Source organism: Callospermophilus lateralis, chromosome 2, assembly GCF_048772815.1.
Source record: "Callospermophilus lateralis isolate mCalLat2 chromosome 2, mCalLat2.hap1, whole genome shotgun sequence".
Taxonomy (NCBI): Eukaryota; Metazoa; Chordata; class Mammalia; order Rodentia; family Sciuridae; genus Callospermophilus; species Callospermophilus lateralis.
Genome location: NC_135306.1, coordinates 199,940,713 through 199,954,008, shown reverse-complemented (window position 1 = coordinate 199,954,008; position 13,296 = coordinate 199,940,713). Strand labels below are relative to the sequence as shown.

Sequence of the window (13,296 nt, the reverse complement as noted above, 5' to 3'; positions counted from 1 at the left end):
CAGGAAGAAGACTAAATGTCAAGCAAATGACATCTATCTCCCAGTCTTTGACCCCTCTGGGCTGAGTCTTAGTAAAGTGGGCAGGCTAATCCATCTCCTTCTAAGCATCAAGATATCAGTACAATGTGAGAGACTGGAACTGCCTCATATTTTGAGGTTTAGTAGATAATAGCTGATCTCTGAAGAAGAAGGCAGTATAAATATATATATAGTCGACCATTGGTATCCACTAGAGATTGGTTCTGCGACCCCCATGGATAAAAAAATCCAAGGATGCTCAGTCCTTGGTGAAGTATTTGAATTTAACTTATACTCATCCTCTAATACAAATCAAATCATTTCTAGATTACTTATAATTTCTAATACTATGTAAATGCTATGTAAATAGTTGTTATACTGTATTTTTTAGGGAATAATGACAAGAAAAGTCATCTGTATATGTTGAGTATAGAGGCACTTTTTCCAAATATTTTTGATCCACAATTGATTGAATTAACCGATGCACAGTCTGCAGAGATGGAGGGTCAACTGTACTTAAAAAACAAGGGTATGTAACGTAAGGTACAATGTCTCTGGGTCAGGCTTTCAAGTGAGCAGGAAGATGAAATGGATGAGCATCCTAGCCATGTTCACTACCCACTCTGGAATCTATCTTTTAGACATCAAGGACAGCCCTCCTGAGTGCTTCTTATCATCTGCTTCCTTGAACCACTTTTTTTCCTGTTGTATTTTCTAAAAGAATTCCTTCTTATCAGAAGTTTCCTTTGTGTCTTCTTGTTTTTCAATTAAAATCAATTTTTATTTAAAAAAAAAAGAACTGGCTACATATTATTGAATGCTGCTTAGAAGCAGTATAGGCCTTTCATAAATATTTTATATCTTCTCTATAACAATTTTCTAGTATTGTTTTCTAACAGTTTATGTAACAGGGGTCCACTTCATGCTTTGAATATAACCCTTGCTGCTCGGCCACTATGGCTTCTTTTAAAAGTGATAGGCTTCTTTTTTCTTTCCTCTTGTTCCTCTGCCCGTCCCTAACCATGGGGAGAACAAGGTGAAATTTATTCTTATCTTAGCCCAAGTTATCTGAGCTTTGGTTCACAGACCACAGGAATGAAAGAATCCAAACTTTGGGGCTGGCACTTGCAGGTGTATCTCTTAAGGCTACACATGAATGATGTTCCCTGACAGGGCACATCAGTAACCTTTGAATCTCCTCTATAAAAGGTTACTGTTCCCCCAGGCAGTTAGACTCTCAGCCTCTTGGGTGTGATGTGCACTATGAAGTCTCCTTTGCTAGTAAAGCAATAAAATTTCTTTTTCCTTTTTCTCAAAATCTTGTCCTTCTTATTGGATCAGCATCAGGGACAAGGACCTAACTTTTGGTATGGATTAGAAAAAAATGCAACTTCAAGAACATAGACCTGTCTAACAGTGTGGAGCTGGTAAGTATTCAAGTGGCAGTTCACACAGAAAGCTCTGTGATGCCTACCCACTCCCAACGTTGGTAATTCAATTAGTGATTTTTCTGAAGTTACCAGAAGTTCACAAGTCAGAAAGTGCAGATGCATTTCACAAATCTCCGCGCTGCAAGTATCACATCCTGTGCAGCTGTAAACGCTGGGCTCAGGAAGGGCTGGTGACTTTCAGAAGGCGACAAGTAGGAACTGTTGATCAGACTTGGAGAACCCGGAGTTACCACGTCCTGGGGGTTTCTGAGAGTCAGCTGGGACCAAGGCACTGGTCCACGGGCACAGGTAGGCAATGCAGGAAGACTCTTCTCAACCCAGCGCTCTTGCTGTGACATTATGGGCACAGGGGATTTTAACTCTTTCTGCTATTTTCTGACTGCATGATCTTGGTGAGGCACTTAGCTGAGGTCACATGATGATAAATGGAAGCCGAACATTTTTCTCTTCAAATGCTATCAGGCCATTGGTAACTTGTGCAACCCATGGGCAAAGAATGGCATAAAGGTAGAAGGCTGAATCCTAATAAATCATGACCGGCAGGGTAGATTGGGGTTGAAATTCATCACACAGCGAGCGATGCAGTTGTTGTTGGTAGGACTAGGGGAAAGGGAGATGGCTACATATTGAATGCTTTCTGTGAACATTTGCTTCTGAACATGGGGACCTCTCTCATGATTCATGCTCATGCCTTCCTTGATGTGTTGATTATGTACAATCAGTGTCAAACATGACAGGAAAACCCTTAGGAAACCAAGGCTTTGTGTTTTCACTGCTCAGTACTATCAGTTTCTTTCCCTAAAAAAAAGGGCAGGAGGGTCCAAATCTGGACAAAGGGGCAAGTCCTCTCCTATAGTTTTGGGAGACAGAACCTGGGAGTCCAGCGCTTGCAAGAGCTGCCTTGTTTTCTTTTCCAGTGTCAGCAACACCATCATGATTTCACAACCTGTGCCCAGTGCAAATGTGGCTGTGCTCACATCAAATGGCATCAACTTTCCCCAAACAGAGAATACAAGACCCACCCATAATAATCTGGACAACTTGAAGAAACATCTAAAGGCAGAGGTCAAAGTCATTGGGGTAAAGCCAAGGAAGGACACGTGGGAGTTGGGTGGTGGGTGGAGGAAAGAGACTGAGGGTCTTGCTACTAGAGATCCATTTCGAGTGTGGAGATTCACATTTTGCCGGAGGCATGACAGGCTGATCTGCAGACCAGTGCAAGTCCCGTGGGAGCTGTTTAAACCTTCCCCAGGACTTCCTCACAAGATTAAATCTGTGTTTTTCTTATTTGGAAAACCAGTAGTTGAATTATGATTGCTTCAAAATTGTTTTTTGTATTTATGAAGTGCAGTGTTTTTTTAATATTTCTTTTATGAAACCTATCATAAAGAATTACACATTTTATATTTTTCACCAATTGCATGCTTAATAATCATACTGACTTTTTGATTTAAATTTTTTTAATTGTTGATGGAACTTTATTTTATTTATTTCTATGTGGTCCTGAGAATCAAGCCCAGTGCTTCACACATGCTAGGAAACGCTGTTCCATGATTTTTTTTTTCTTGCCTTCGTTCATTTATTTATTTATTTATTTTTGTATTACAATTCTTAATACACATTATACAATGATTTATCATATCTTTGATTATATATAAGGTATGTTGACACCAAATTCATATCTTCATACATGTATTTTATATAATGGTGAGAGTCTTTTTCTCTCATTGCAAATTACAATAAAAATACACTTCCTTTCCTTTCTTTCTCTCTCTTTTTTTTTGTACTGGGGATTGAACTCAGGGGCACTTGACCACTGAGCCATATCCCCAGCCCTATTGTGTATTTTATTTAGAGACAGGGTCTTACTGAGTTGCTTAGCACCTTGCTTTTGCTGAGGCTGGCTTTGAACTCACAATCCTCTTGTCTCAGCCTCCCAAGCCGCTTGGATTACAGGTTTGCATGACTGCGCCTGGCTTCTCTGTTTCTTTTAAGAACAGGGATGATATTTACATTTGCTCCTCTCTCTCCTCTCCTCCATGATTTATTAAAGAAACAGTGGGATAAAGGGATGTTGGGGAGGGAGCTATCCAGACCTGGGAGGAAACCAGGGAATCCATGTTTCTAGAGTTGTCTCTGCACTAGCATTATCTGAAGCAAGGTGCTGCTTCTGACCAGGTTTCAGACCCAGTGGGACCAATCGCCTAGCCTCAGAGATACATTCCTGTGGGTTTCCATGAGAATCCTGTGACAGAAGGTTTGAAAAGCTTCCTGGTAAATGTCAATAGAACTGTGAGTCTCTGAGGTGAAGATGGACCTCAGGGAGACAAACTATCTCTTAAAACATAGGTTCCGGAACCCCAGGATAGGACCCAAGACACCACAGAGCTGTCCAGAGATCCAGGCTCCCTGGTGTGGCCATGGGGGGGGGGTCTGGAGATGTGAGACGGGGCTTCCACATTTTCAGCGCTCATGTGAGAGCAAGGATTTTTAAATGTCCCCTGTTCCCCCAAGAGGCAGAAGGAAAGTTACTAGCTATGGACTCCAACAGCTCAGTACCTGCCATGAGCTGGGAGTAAAGGTCCTAAACAGACCAGGGCTTGGGAGGCAGAAGTGCCCACAGGACAGTGGTCCCCTGGTAGAACGGCACCCCTTCCCAAAAGAATTTTCGGATTTCTCACTCCAGAGCTTTTGCCGTGACTGTGTCCTCACTGGGATCTCGTAGAAGGTGAAGATGTGCGGGTAGCACAGGTGGAAGTGGATCTGTCTTCATCGAGGCTGGCTTAATCTTCAACCTCCTTTCCTTTTTCAACAGACGATCCAGATCATGTGTGGTGTGATGGTGTTGAGCCTGGGGATCATTTTGGCATCTGCTCCCTTCTCTCAACATTTTACCTGGGTGTACTCCGCCCTGTTAAAATCTGGTTACCCATTCATAGGAGGCTTGCTTGTAAGTAGAGTTCCGCAGGAGGGCAGGTGGGGAGGTAGGGGTGAGGCCATCCCCAGGGACCCTAACACCATACTCCTGTCCACTGGCCACCATAATTCTGTCCATCAGGAGCAAGGAGCACTCAGTGGTTACAACCTATTCTCCTTTGTGTGTAGTCCAGGGAGAGCATCAGTATGCATCAGGGCAGCAGTGGCTTTATTTGGGGTCAATTGCTTATCTGGTTTAGATAAACATTTCTTTTAAAGGTCACCTTATTTTTCACCATCAGATCCTAAGCTATGTTGAGATTGGTGGCATCTTTCCAGGGTTAGGGGGGGAAATCATGAAGTATGATAGAGGTGGGAAAGGGCTTTCCATATAGGACAGTGAGCACCAATGAAAGAGGCCACCTGCTCCCAGGAAAAAACACTGAGAGGCTTGTGGGCATTAGAGAGGAAGGGACACTTCCAGCTCATTGCTTCCACGGGTGGGGGTGGGGGTGGGGGACCGGGGAGGGGGACGGAGTGTGTAATCTATGCAGATGTCTATGCTTTCCAGATGGGACTGGAAACTTCTCTGAAACAGCACCACATCTGCGGTGTTGGGAGGAATTTATGGTTCTTTTCTCAGAAGGTGACTTTCTACTAGATTGATGTGTGTTTGCCCTTCTCACAGCGAAGTTTTTCTTTCCGATAGTTTCTTCCCACGGCTCGGGATCTATCACTCGCCTCTCCTGCCTTCATTTCTTTTATGTATCCAAAACTCACTTTTTTTCTTTGTCGGGTCCTTTTTATTTTCTTCTTCTTCTTCTTTTGTTAACTGAAATCAACATTTTATTTGGATTTCACCAGTGTTTCCCAAGTGCCCTTCTTCCAAGGTCCATTCAAGGATACGACATTGCATTTGGTGAGTCTGTCTCCTTAGGTTCTTCCAGGCTTCCTCAGACTTTCCTTGCCTTTGATGAGTTGATCTAGTTTTGAGAAGCTCCTCCCCCCCCAAGACAGGAATTTTGCACAATGCTCCTAAATTTGAATTTGTCTGATACTCTTCTCACATGTTTAGATTAGGGTAATGAATTTCTAGAAGGTGACAGAAGTGATATACCATTCCCATTAGGTCACATGAAGAATGCACACTACCAGGGTCATGTGACCAGTGAAGTTAACCTTGATCACGGGGCGGAGGTAGTGTTTTCTGGATTCCTCCAATGCCTCATTCCTTCTTTCCCTTCTCTTCTCTTTAGAAGCCTGTCGCTAATCACAGTCCATATGTGAAGAAGCAGAGGCATCTAGTTCCTTTACGTTTTTTAAGTCTTGACATTTATCTACATAGGCAAACTACTTAATGCCGTGACCACTGGAACCCCAGAGGTTCTTTTATTTTTTTTCCCTCCCCACCACCACCATTTTAAAAACGTCTTTCTGTTCGTTTCCTTAAATCTCTTACATCACAAAGACTCCAGAGGATGGAAATGATTTCTTCAATTTTTCTGAACAGTCTCCAAGGTTCCTGACATCTCGCCCCATCCTTCCTTTGATAGTCATTTAACAACAACATGTTAGAAAGGTGATTTGATGTGATCAAGTAGGATTTGTCCCAGGGATGGAAGCGTGGCTGAACACAGGTGAATCACTGGGATGGCATTATGAAAAGAAGGACAAAAACCATTTGATCATCACCCATTCTTTTCATTTTTTCTTCTCTAAAGATCATCTATCTCCAAATTTGTCTTCTCTCATTAACACAAAAACAAAACAATAAATTTATTTACTGGCTTTCAAGGTCATCCTTTCATTTATTGGGATAGATTCCTGCTCACATCTGCCTTTTCCTGTGCTCTCTGGGCAAAAGGGACAAATCTGTTTTTAGTGTTTCATTCACCATTGGTCATTTGTTCCCCAGGGTTTTACCCGTGGGAGTTGTTCATCAACACCGATGGTGATGTTGTAGCTTTTTGGAACCTAGAAACTGAAATGACATGTTTTTCTTTCTTTCTGAGTAGTTTATCGTCTGTGGATCTCTATCAATCGTCACAGAGAAGAGGTCAACAGAGGTTTTGGTGAGTGTGAAAACCATAATCCACCACTCAAGGCATGGATGTGAAATTTAGACCTCTACAGAATCAGTCTCTTTTCAACTTTGAAAAGTTGGAGACTAAGTTTCAGAGTAGTCGAGCTGGTTCGAGATTCTCCCAATTTCTGTCAAAGGCTCATTTACCCAACCACGGTGCCCTCAATCACTCTGCCTTCAGGGGAGTGCATCTTATCCTACACTGGTACCCAGGAATCTCACACACAAAAAAACTTCTGCTGATTTATAATGCTGTTTCATAGGTAAAAGGTGTTCAAATTTAGTTTTTCAGTGGTGAGGAAGCTGATAGCATTATAAAAAGGTATTTTTTTGTGTGTGTGGGGGTGGGTTCATCAATAATCCTATGTGTCAAAACCCTTGAGAAAACCCAGTCAAAAGGCTGCTGTTTGTGTCAGGAATTATCTCTCTTTCATCTATCTCACCTCAAAGTTGATACTTTTGTTGGGTTTGAGTATAAATTTGTGAGTCCGAGAAGCTGTCTTTTGTATTGGCTAAGAAATTAACTTTACCTACTATTAACTCTTTCTGGGGGAAATCTGAACCAGAAGTTGCAGGAAGAAGAAAGCTAGATAATAGGGAGAAACATTTGTGATCTGCAAAAGATTCACCTAGTCCTGGCTCAATCCCTCCACGGGTTGGTGTGTGGCATCATATGAATGCCATATAATGCAATTGCTCAGAAACTCAATTTGGAGGCTCCGACTCTACAAGTCCCCCTAAAGCAGCAAGGAAATGAGAGAGAACATTCTCAGGGCAATGCCAGTATATCCCCGCCATCAGATATTAGAGATTAATGTCTGAAAGTCCCACCTGGACCCCAAGCCAGGAGATCAGTGCTGTCTAACAGATCTTTCTGTGATCATGGGAATCCACTAGGTCTATGCCACAGGTGACTGTTGATAAGTTGACATGTGGCTAAGGCAACTGTGCAGCTTAGTTTGAAATTTCATTTACTCTTACTTTAAATATAAGTAGGTCATGTGGCTAGTGACAATCACATTGAATAATAGTATAGGAGTAATGTTTCCAGACTTTCAAGAGAAAATGCGTGGGACTCTTACCCTAAAGAACAAACCTGCAGTGAGGAGCAGGCAACTCAAGGACACAGGAGGTGGTCTTGGGGTGGTGTGAGCCTAATGCTTATAAGAAGCACTCAGCCTGTAGTGAATTTTAATCTTGTCACACATTCTATTAGCCCCTTTGAGGTCGAAGAAGGATATTAGCCCAGGACAAATCTAGGTTATTCTTAAACATATATATTCTAGAGCCCGAGGCAGGAGGATTGCAATTTCAGGATAGTCCTTGGCAATTGAGTGAAACCCTGTCTCAAAATTAAAAGGGTTGGGGTTCAACTCAGTGAGGGAGCATCCCTGAGTTTGATCCTTAGTATTTCAAAAAAATGAAATTGAAAAGAAATGTACTCTAGACACCAGGACTGTGACAGTCAGTCAGGGAGTCCAGGAGTACGCACTGCAGTTGTTATGTTGGGAAATCGCCCCCCGTCGCGCGAGCATCAATTGTGCGTGGTCTGTGTGATCTACATGTAAGAAGAGTGGGCTACATGGAATTCCATAACACTTAGTGCAAGGCTGTTGGCCTGTCCTGAAACTTCCCTACGTAGAGTCACGACTTTCAGCATGGTATTAGCTCAGTTCTCTTCTTCTGTGAGTTGGAGAATAAAGGAAGCCACTTCTGAGATCAGCTTATTTATTCTTCTTACATCTTGAATGTAAAGATGAGACCCAGTGTGGGGAGGGAAAAGGAGGACCTGAAGATTCAAGGACACGGACAGGTTGAGACAAGCCTCTACTGTGACCTCAGTGTCCGACATCTAGTCCAGGCCTTCCTCTTCTACCTCACATGGGGCCTGTGTCTAGAACTCTGCTTGCAGCCATCCATAGGTGGCTCCGGCCTTGACCAATCACATGCCTGTCCAGGCTTCAAGGCCTGCCTGCAGCTGGGAACCACATCCCACGGCTCAGGGTTGGCTGGGTGTGCTGCTGCAGGTGGTGTGCAAGGAGTAGTGAACTGCTCACCACCTCTCCTTTGTGGCTGATGCTTCCTTGGTGGGTGGGGCAGGTTCTGAGTGTCTACTTGCTGTTACTAAAGCACACACCTGAGATAAATCTTCATCAACAACAACAAAACAGAGGAATGGGATGTTTTGGTTCATGGTTTTGGAGGTTTTAGTGTATGGCTGGGTGGATCCATTGCTTTTGGGCGTCAGGTAAGGCAGCACTTCATGGTGTCCAGCATGTGGTAGAGAAAGCCGTTCACCTCATGGCAGCTGAGAAGGAAAGGAGAGAAAGAGGAAGGACCAGCATCCAATATCCCCTTCAAGGGCCCTCACCTGATGACCTGAGACCCAGCCCCCACTGGTACCACCTTTTAAAGTTCCCACCCCCTGCAACAGTGCATGTGTCGGGCTTTGGGAGACATTGAACATGCAGACTGCACTTGAATCAGTTGAGGGATATGGAAACAATATCTGGAGCCCTAATACCTCTGTTTTGGGCAGTAGAGTCTTAGGGCTTTTGTAGACAGTCTCATGGGGCCCTGCTGTCGGTGCAGGGCAAATCTTTTAGAGGGGACTATTTCCTGCCACACCACCGAGGTTGTCTCTGGGGTTGGGGGAGATTTCCTTTACTCATTTAGTGAGCTATGATTTACCTTCCAGGTTCAGAGATGTTTTTCCCAGGCACTAGCGGGGGCAAACGGAAATAAGTGATTAATCCTAAACCTCCCAAGGGGGACAAAAGAAGTAAATGATTGCAGTACTCTGGCAAAAAGATGGAAGAAACATCTGTTGCTCACAAGTGTGATCTTTACTCAGCCTTTCTCTTTCAGGTTAATAGCAGCCTGATCACAAACATTCTGAGTGCTCTGTGTGCCCTGGTGGGTTTCTTTATCATCGCTGTCAATCTAGCTGCTTTGGGTCCTGCCTCAGAGGAGTGTGTGTTGAAGCAACAGGCTAAGCCAACCACTTTTTTTGGGTATTACTATCCCCATAATGGAGAGAACTACAGGGGCTGCTACCCAGCCAAAGCCAGTCTAGCTGTAAGTATTTCTCAATGGGGTGTTCTAATTCTATGAGTTTTTAAAAAGCCCTTCTTTCCTCTTTTGAAAAACTCTGTATTCTCTCTGGTTTGGGGGAAACGAGGGATGGTCAAGACTAGGTGAAGAAGGGGGACTGCAAAGAATGAGATTAAAAGGTTAGACTAGGGGTTACATGCTAATAGGGAGGAATTGAAGAGTATGTGTCCCATAAGGTTGGTGATGAAAAACTAGATCTTGTCACCGGTAGAGATTCTTACTAATCAAACAAATCAACTTTTGAGGTGCAAAGTATGAATTTGTCTAGCCAAGAACTTGGTACCTGGGGGAGGTGAATTACAAAAGGCAAACAGAAGAGAGAATAGGTAACCAGGACATGCCAGAGAGGAGATCTGGCCTGTGTGTACAGCAAGGGTTAAAATGCTCTGATGGATACCAGGCTCAGTACTGAAAAATAGAATAAGAAGAAAGGGATCTGAAGAGCAGGACTTTTCCTCCTTTCCAAGATTGTAGTGATGACAGACACTGATTCTGTAAGTTGGAAAATCATTGTTACAACTTAGATTGGATTTATTAAATTGGGAGATAAGAAATCTTAGGAGATGAGGAAGGTTAACTGATGATAATTCTAAGGGAACTCTGTCTTATTGAGTGAACTAAAGCAAATAAGTTTGACTAACAAAAATATTATGTCTTAAGTGGGACAGCAACATCCTGAGAGAAAAGTAGGCAACATGACAAAAAAAGAGAGGCCTCCGAATGCTCATTGTGCTGAGATGATAGAGGTCAAAGCCACAGGTGGAGGACGGACAGATAGGAAGATCTGGTGGAACTGTGTCTGCACCTTGCTCCTTAAGGAGTGGACTGCAGGTGCTTCTCTCCTGGTTAGTGACATTACAGTGAGAAAAAAGTACATGCAATTGAAAATGTATAGAAATTGGCATAAATTAACATCAGCACAGCTGAGCTAATCTTGGGGAAAATTCTAGAGTGCTTAGGAAGAAATTGAGTAGTGGATAAAGTATAAATTCATGATGGGATAATTTTACCTTGTAAGTTAGAGAGACTGAGTCGAGCTTGTTGGCTAGGATGGTGTCAAGTAAGGCACGTCTCTCTCTCCTTATGTGTAATTGAGTTAGAGGACCCCATCACATTCTCTCCCTTACTATCAAGTGACCTGCCTGAAGGATACCTTGCCCCTGGACCACCTTTTGGAGATGGCTTGTGTTACTTTGCTGCCTTGATGGTTATTTTCTAATTCTTCTAATCACCAAAAAAAGACTAAGGGAAAACATCCACATTTTTCAGGTATTTGGAAGGGTTAGTCAGTACTACTTTTTACAAAGAACTTGCACAGTCCAAAACCTCATTGATCCTAGCAAACCTCTGAGAAAGAAATTGTGCACACTTGATAAAGAAGGAAACAGAAGCTAGAGAAGCAGAGAGAATGGTCTAGGCTCATACCAAGTGAGGCTGGAGTGCGAGCTGTAGGTTCTCAGGCCCGGGAGCAGTTTTGCCACTCTGCTCTCTCAATGAGTGAACAGTGCAATTAACCTGTGTCCCCGCAGGTAAGAATCCAGGTGTAAAGTGGGGGGGGGGGGGGCGACTTGGCGACTCTGCATCTCCCCTCTTTATCTAGAGGGAGTTCATGAACAGAGAGGTTGAATCAGGCCATTGCTGGGCTTGGGAGGAGCCCATGGTGTCCTTACTTCATCCCCGGATGGCGGAGGTGGTCCTCATCTCTACAGACACCTCCCACCGGGCACGAAGGCTGTGGTGGACGCAGACACCGTCTCTCTCTTATCTGCTGGGTTTCAGGGAGTCCTGTCTGTGATGCTGATTGGCACCGTGTTGGAGGCCTGCCTGGCTGTGCTCATTTCTGTGCTGTGGTGGCTGCAGGCCCACTCTGATGTCCCTGGGGTGAGTGTGCTGGCGGCCTCCTGCCATGGTGCCTGGGGTTTTTCTGGGAAGTGTTGAGCAATGTTTCCAAGAGTCACAGAAGGAGGAAGCCATCAGGCACAAGAGGCACGTGCGGGATGGTTTTGCTGGTAATGAGGAAAGGCAGTTGAGGAAAGCAGATGACCAGGACTGGCTGGCAGCTGAGGCTTCCCCGCACTGGAGAGTCCGCCCTGAAAAGTCCCAGGGCTTAGACCTCCTGGTTTGCAAACACAACAACCACACCAAGGCTCTGTGGAGCTGAACGCCTGTCCTGGGGCAATGCTCTGTTGGTGGCTGTGCTCTGGACACTAGGACCTGGCTGCCTCCCTTGCAAGCAGGAACTCTTCCCGCCATAATGACTGGTCTTTATAACAGTCTTGACTTGGCAAAAGGCTCTTAGACCTGGGTTCTGTCTCTGTCTAATTGCCCTCCTTTTCCTTCTCGTCATCTTAATGTTATTTCTCCTTCAAAAGATCTTAAAGAAATACTGTTAAATCAGATTGCATGGGACAGTATTCTGCCACCAGTACATATTCTCAGCTTCATTTAACTGAATTTTTTAAAAAATAATTTATCCAAAATTAATTGTTTTAATTATTTTGCTTATAAATAGTAGAATCCTTGATGGGTGAATAGCAATTACTTGGAGGACTTAATGATGTACTATATTCATCCTGGAATGGCAAAAGTTCTATGTAAAAGTTTCAAGGGAATGCTATCTATCTATCTGTACACACATATAAACTTATATACATGTATATGTACATGTATAATATATATGCATATATATATTCATGTTCATATTCTCATATATGCACATAATGTATACATGGATATATGCATATGTTCAGTTGAACCTGTGTGAAGACTGAAACCTAACATATCCTCTTTCTTCTAGAGTGTGTTATTCCTGCCTCATAGTAACAGGAATAAATTCAACATGGCCCCAAAGGAGCTTTGTAACCCTGCATATGAGGAAATGATGACTTCTTAAAGAACAAAGAAGAGGAAAATATTCAGCAGAAATTGGTCTTCATGATAATAAATAATAATAATAGTAATAAACCCATCATAGAACAGAAAAGTTTTGGTTCCCTAAAATGTAGACTTTTTATGCAATGAGTATTACAAAACTTGTTGAACGTATGTGTCCACTGATGCTCTCTTGATTCACCGGACATCGTTGGCTTCAGCTAAAGCACAGGTCTGGAAAACCGCTTAATAGACTGGCCCAAAAGTCCCAGACATTTCCCAGAAAACTAGGTACAATGTCTCAGTGGATCATAGTGAAGCCCAGGAGGCAACTTTTTTCTGCACCCCTTAACAGGAGTTATCTGATTGGTTGTAGATTTGGTCTCTCTTAGAGGTGGCATTAAGTGTTCACCTCATGTATTTCACTTGCTAGTGCATGGAGACAAGTTCATGTGATGGCATCTCAGAGACTGTAAAAGTAGTTGGCTTCAAAATAAAGTCTTTGTGTGACTGCACATTTCATTTCAAAAGTCATTGTGTTATTTTTCCTTCAGGGGCCGAGTTAACAATGATCTATACAAACCTAAATGTGAAGCCTCTTTCCCTTTCATCAAATATTCAAACAAATGAAGCACATGTGTCTAACCGGGAATATTTATCTGTTATTAAGCAACAAACAACTTATTTTTTTCTAATAAAAAGAAACAATTGTTAAATTGTACATATTAGGCCTCTGCACTGGCAAATAAGCATAAACATGCATGTGCACATACACGCAAGTGCGCACACACACACAGCCACACACACACTTTTATTACTTTACCTATTGCAATTTCTATCTCT

At 43.1% G+C, this 13,296-nt stretch overlaps 1 protein-coding gene across 1 annotated transcript; it reads left to right on the top strand.

Annotated features, from left to right (window-relative positions):
* Nucleotides 1-1,668: 1,668 nt before the first annotated feature.
* Nucleotides 1,669-12,983, top strand: LOC143391886 (membrane-spanning 4-domains subfamily A member 6B-like). The gene is made up of 7 exons (XM_076844657.2): nt 1,669-1,757; nt 2,387-2,549; nt 4,285-4,419; nt 6,401-6,457; nt 9,337-9,546; nt 11,362-11,463; nt 12,380-12,983. Exons 2-7 carry the CDS (start codon nt 2,403-2,405, stop codon nt 12,473-12,475), a joined length of 747 nt encoding a protein of 248 aa, XP_076700772.1. The 5' UTR covers nt 1,669-1,757; nt 2,387-2,402; the 3' UTR covers nt 12,476-12,983.
* Nucleotides 12,984-13,296: the final 313 nt, after the last annotated feature.

Bases quoted from the DNA above. Each gene is read 5' to 3' on its own strand.
- LOC143391886 (XM_076844657.2), top strand. From the start codon at position 2,403: ATGATTTCACAACCTGTGCCCAGTGCAAATGTGGCTGTGCTCACATCA. The intron at 2,550-4,284 runs GTAAAGCCAAGG...CTTTTTCAACAG, and splicing joins CAGAGGTCAAAGTCATTGGG to ACGATCCAGATCATGTGTGG. The intron at 11,464-12,379 runs GTGAGTGTGCTG...TCTTTCTTCTAG, and splicing joins CCCACTCTGATGTCCCTGGG to AGTGTGTTATTCCTGCCTCA.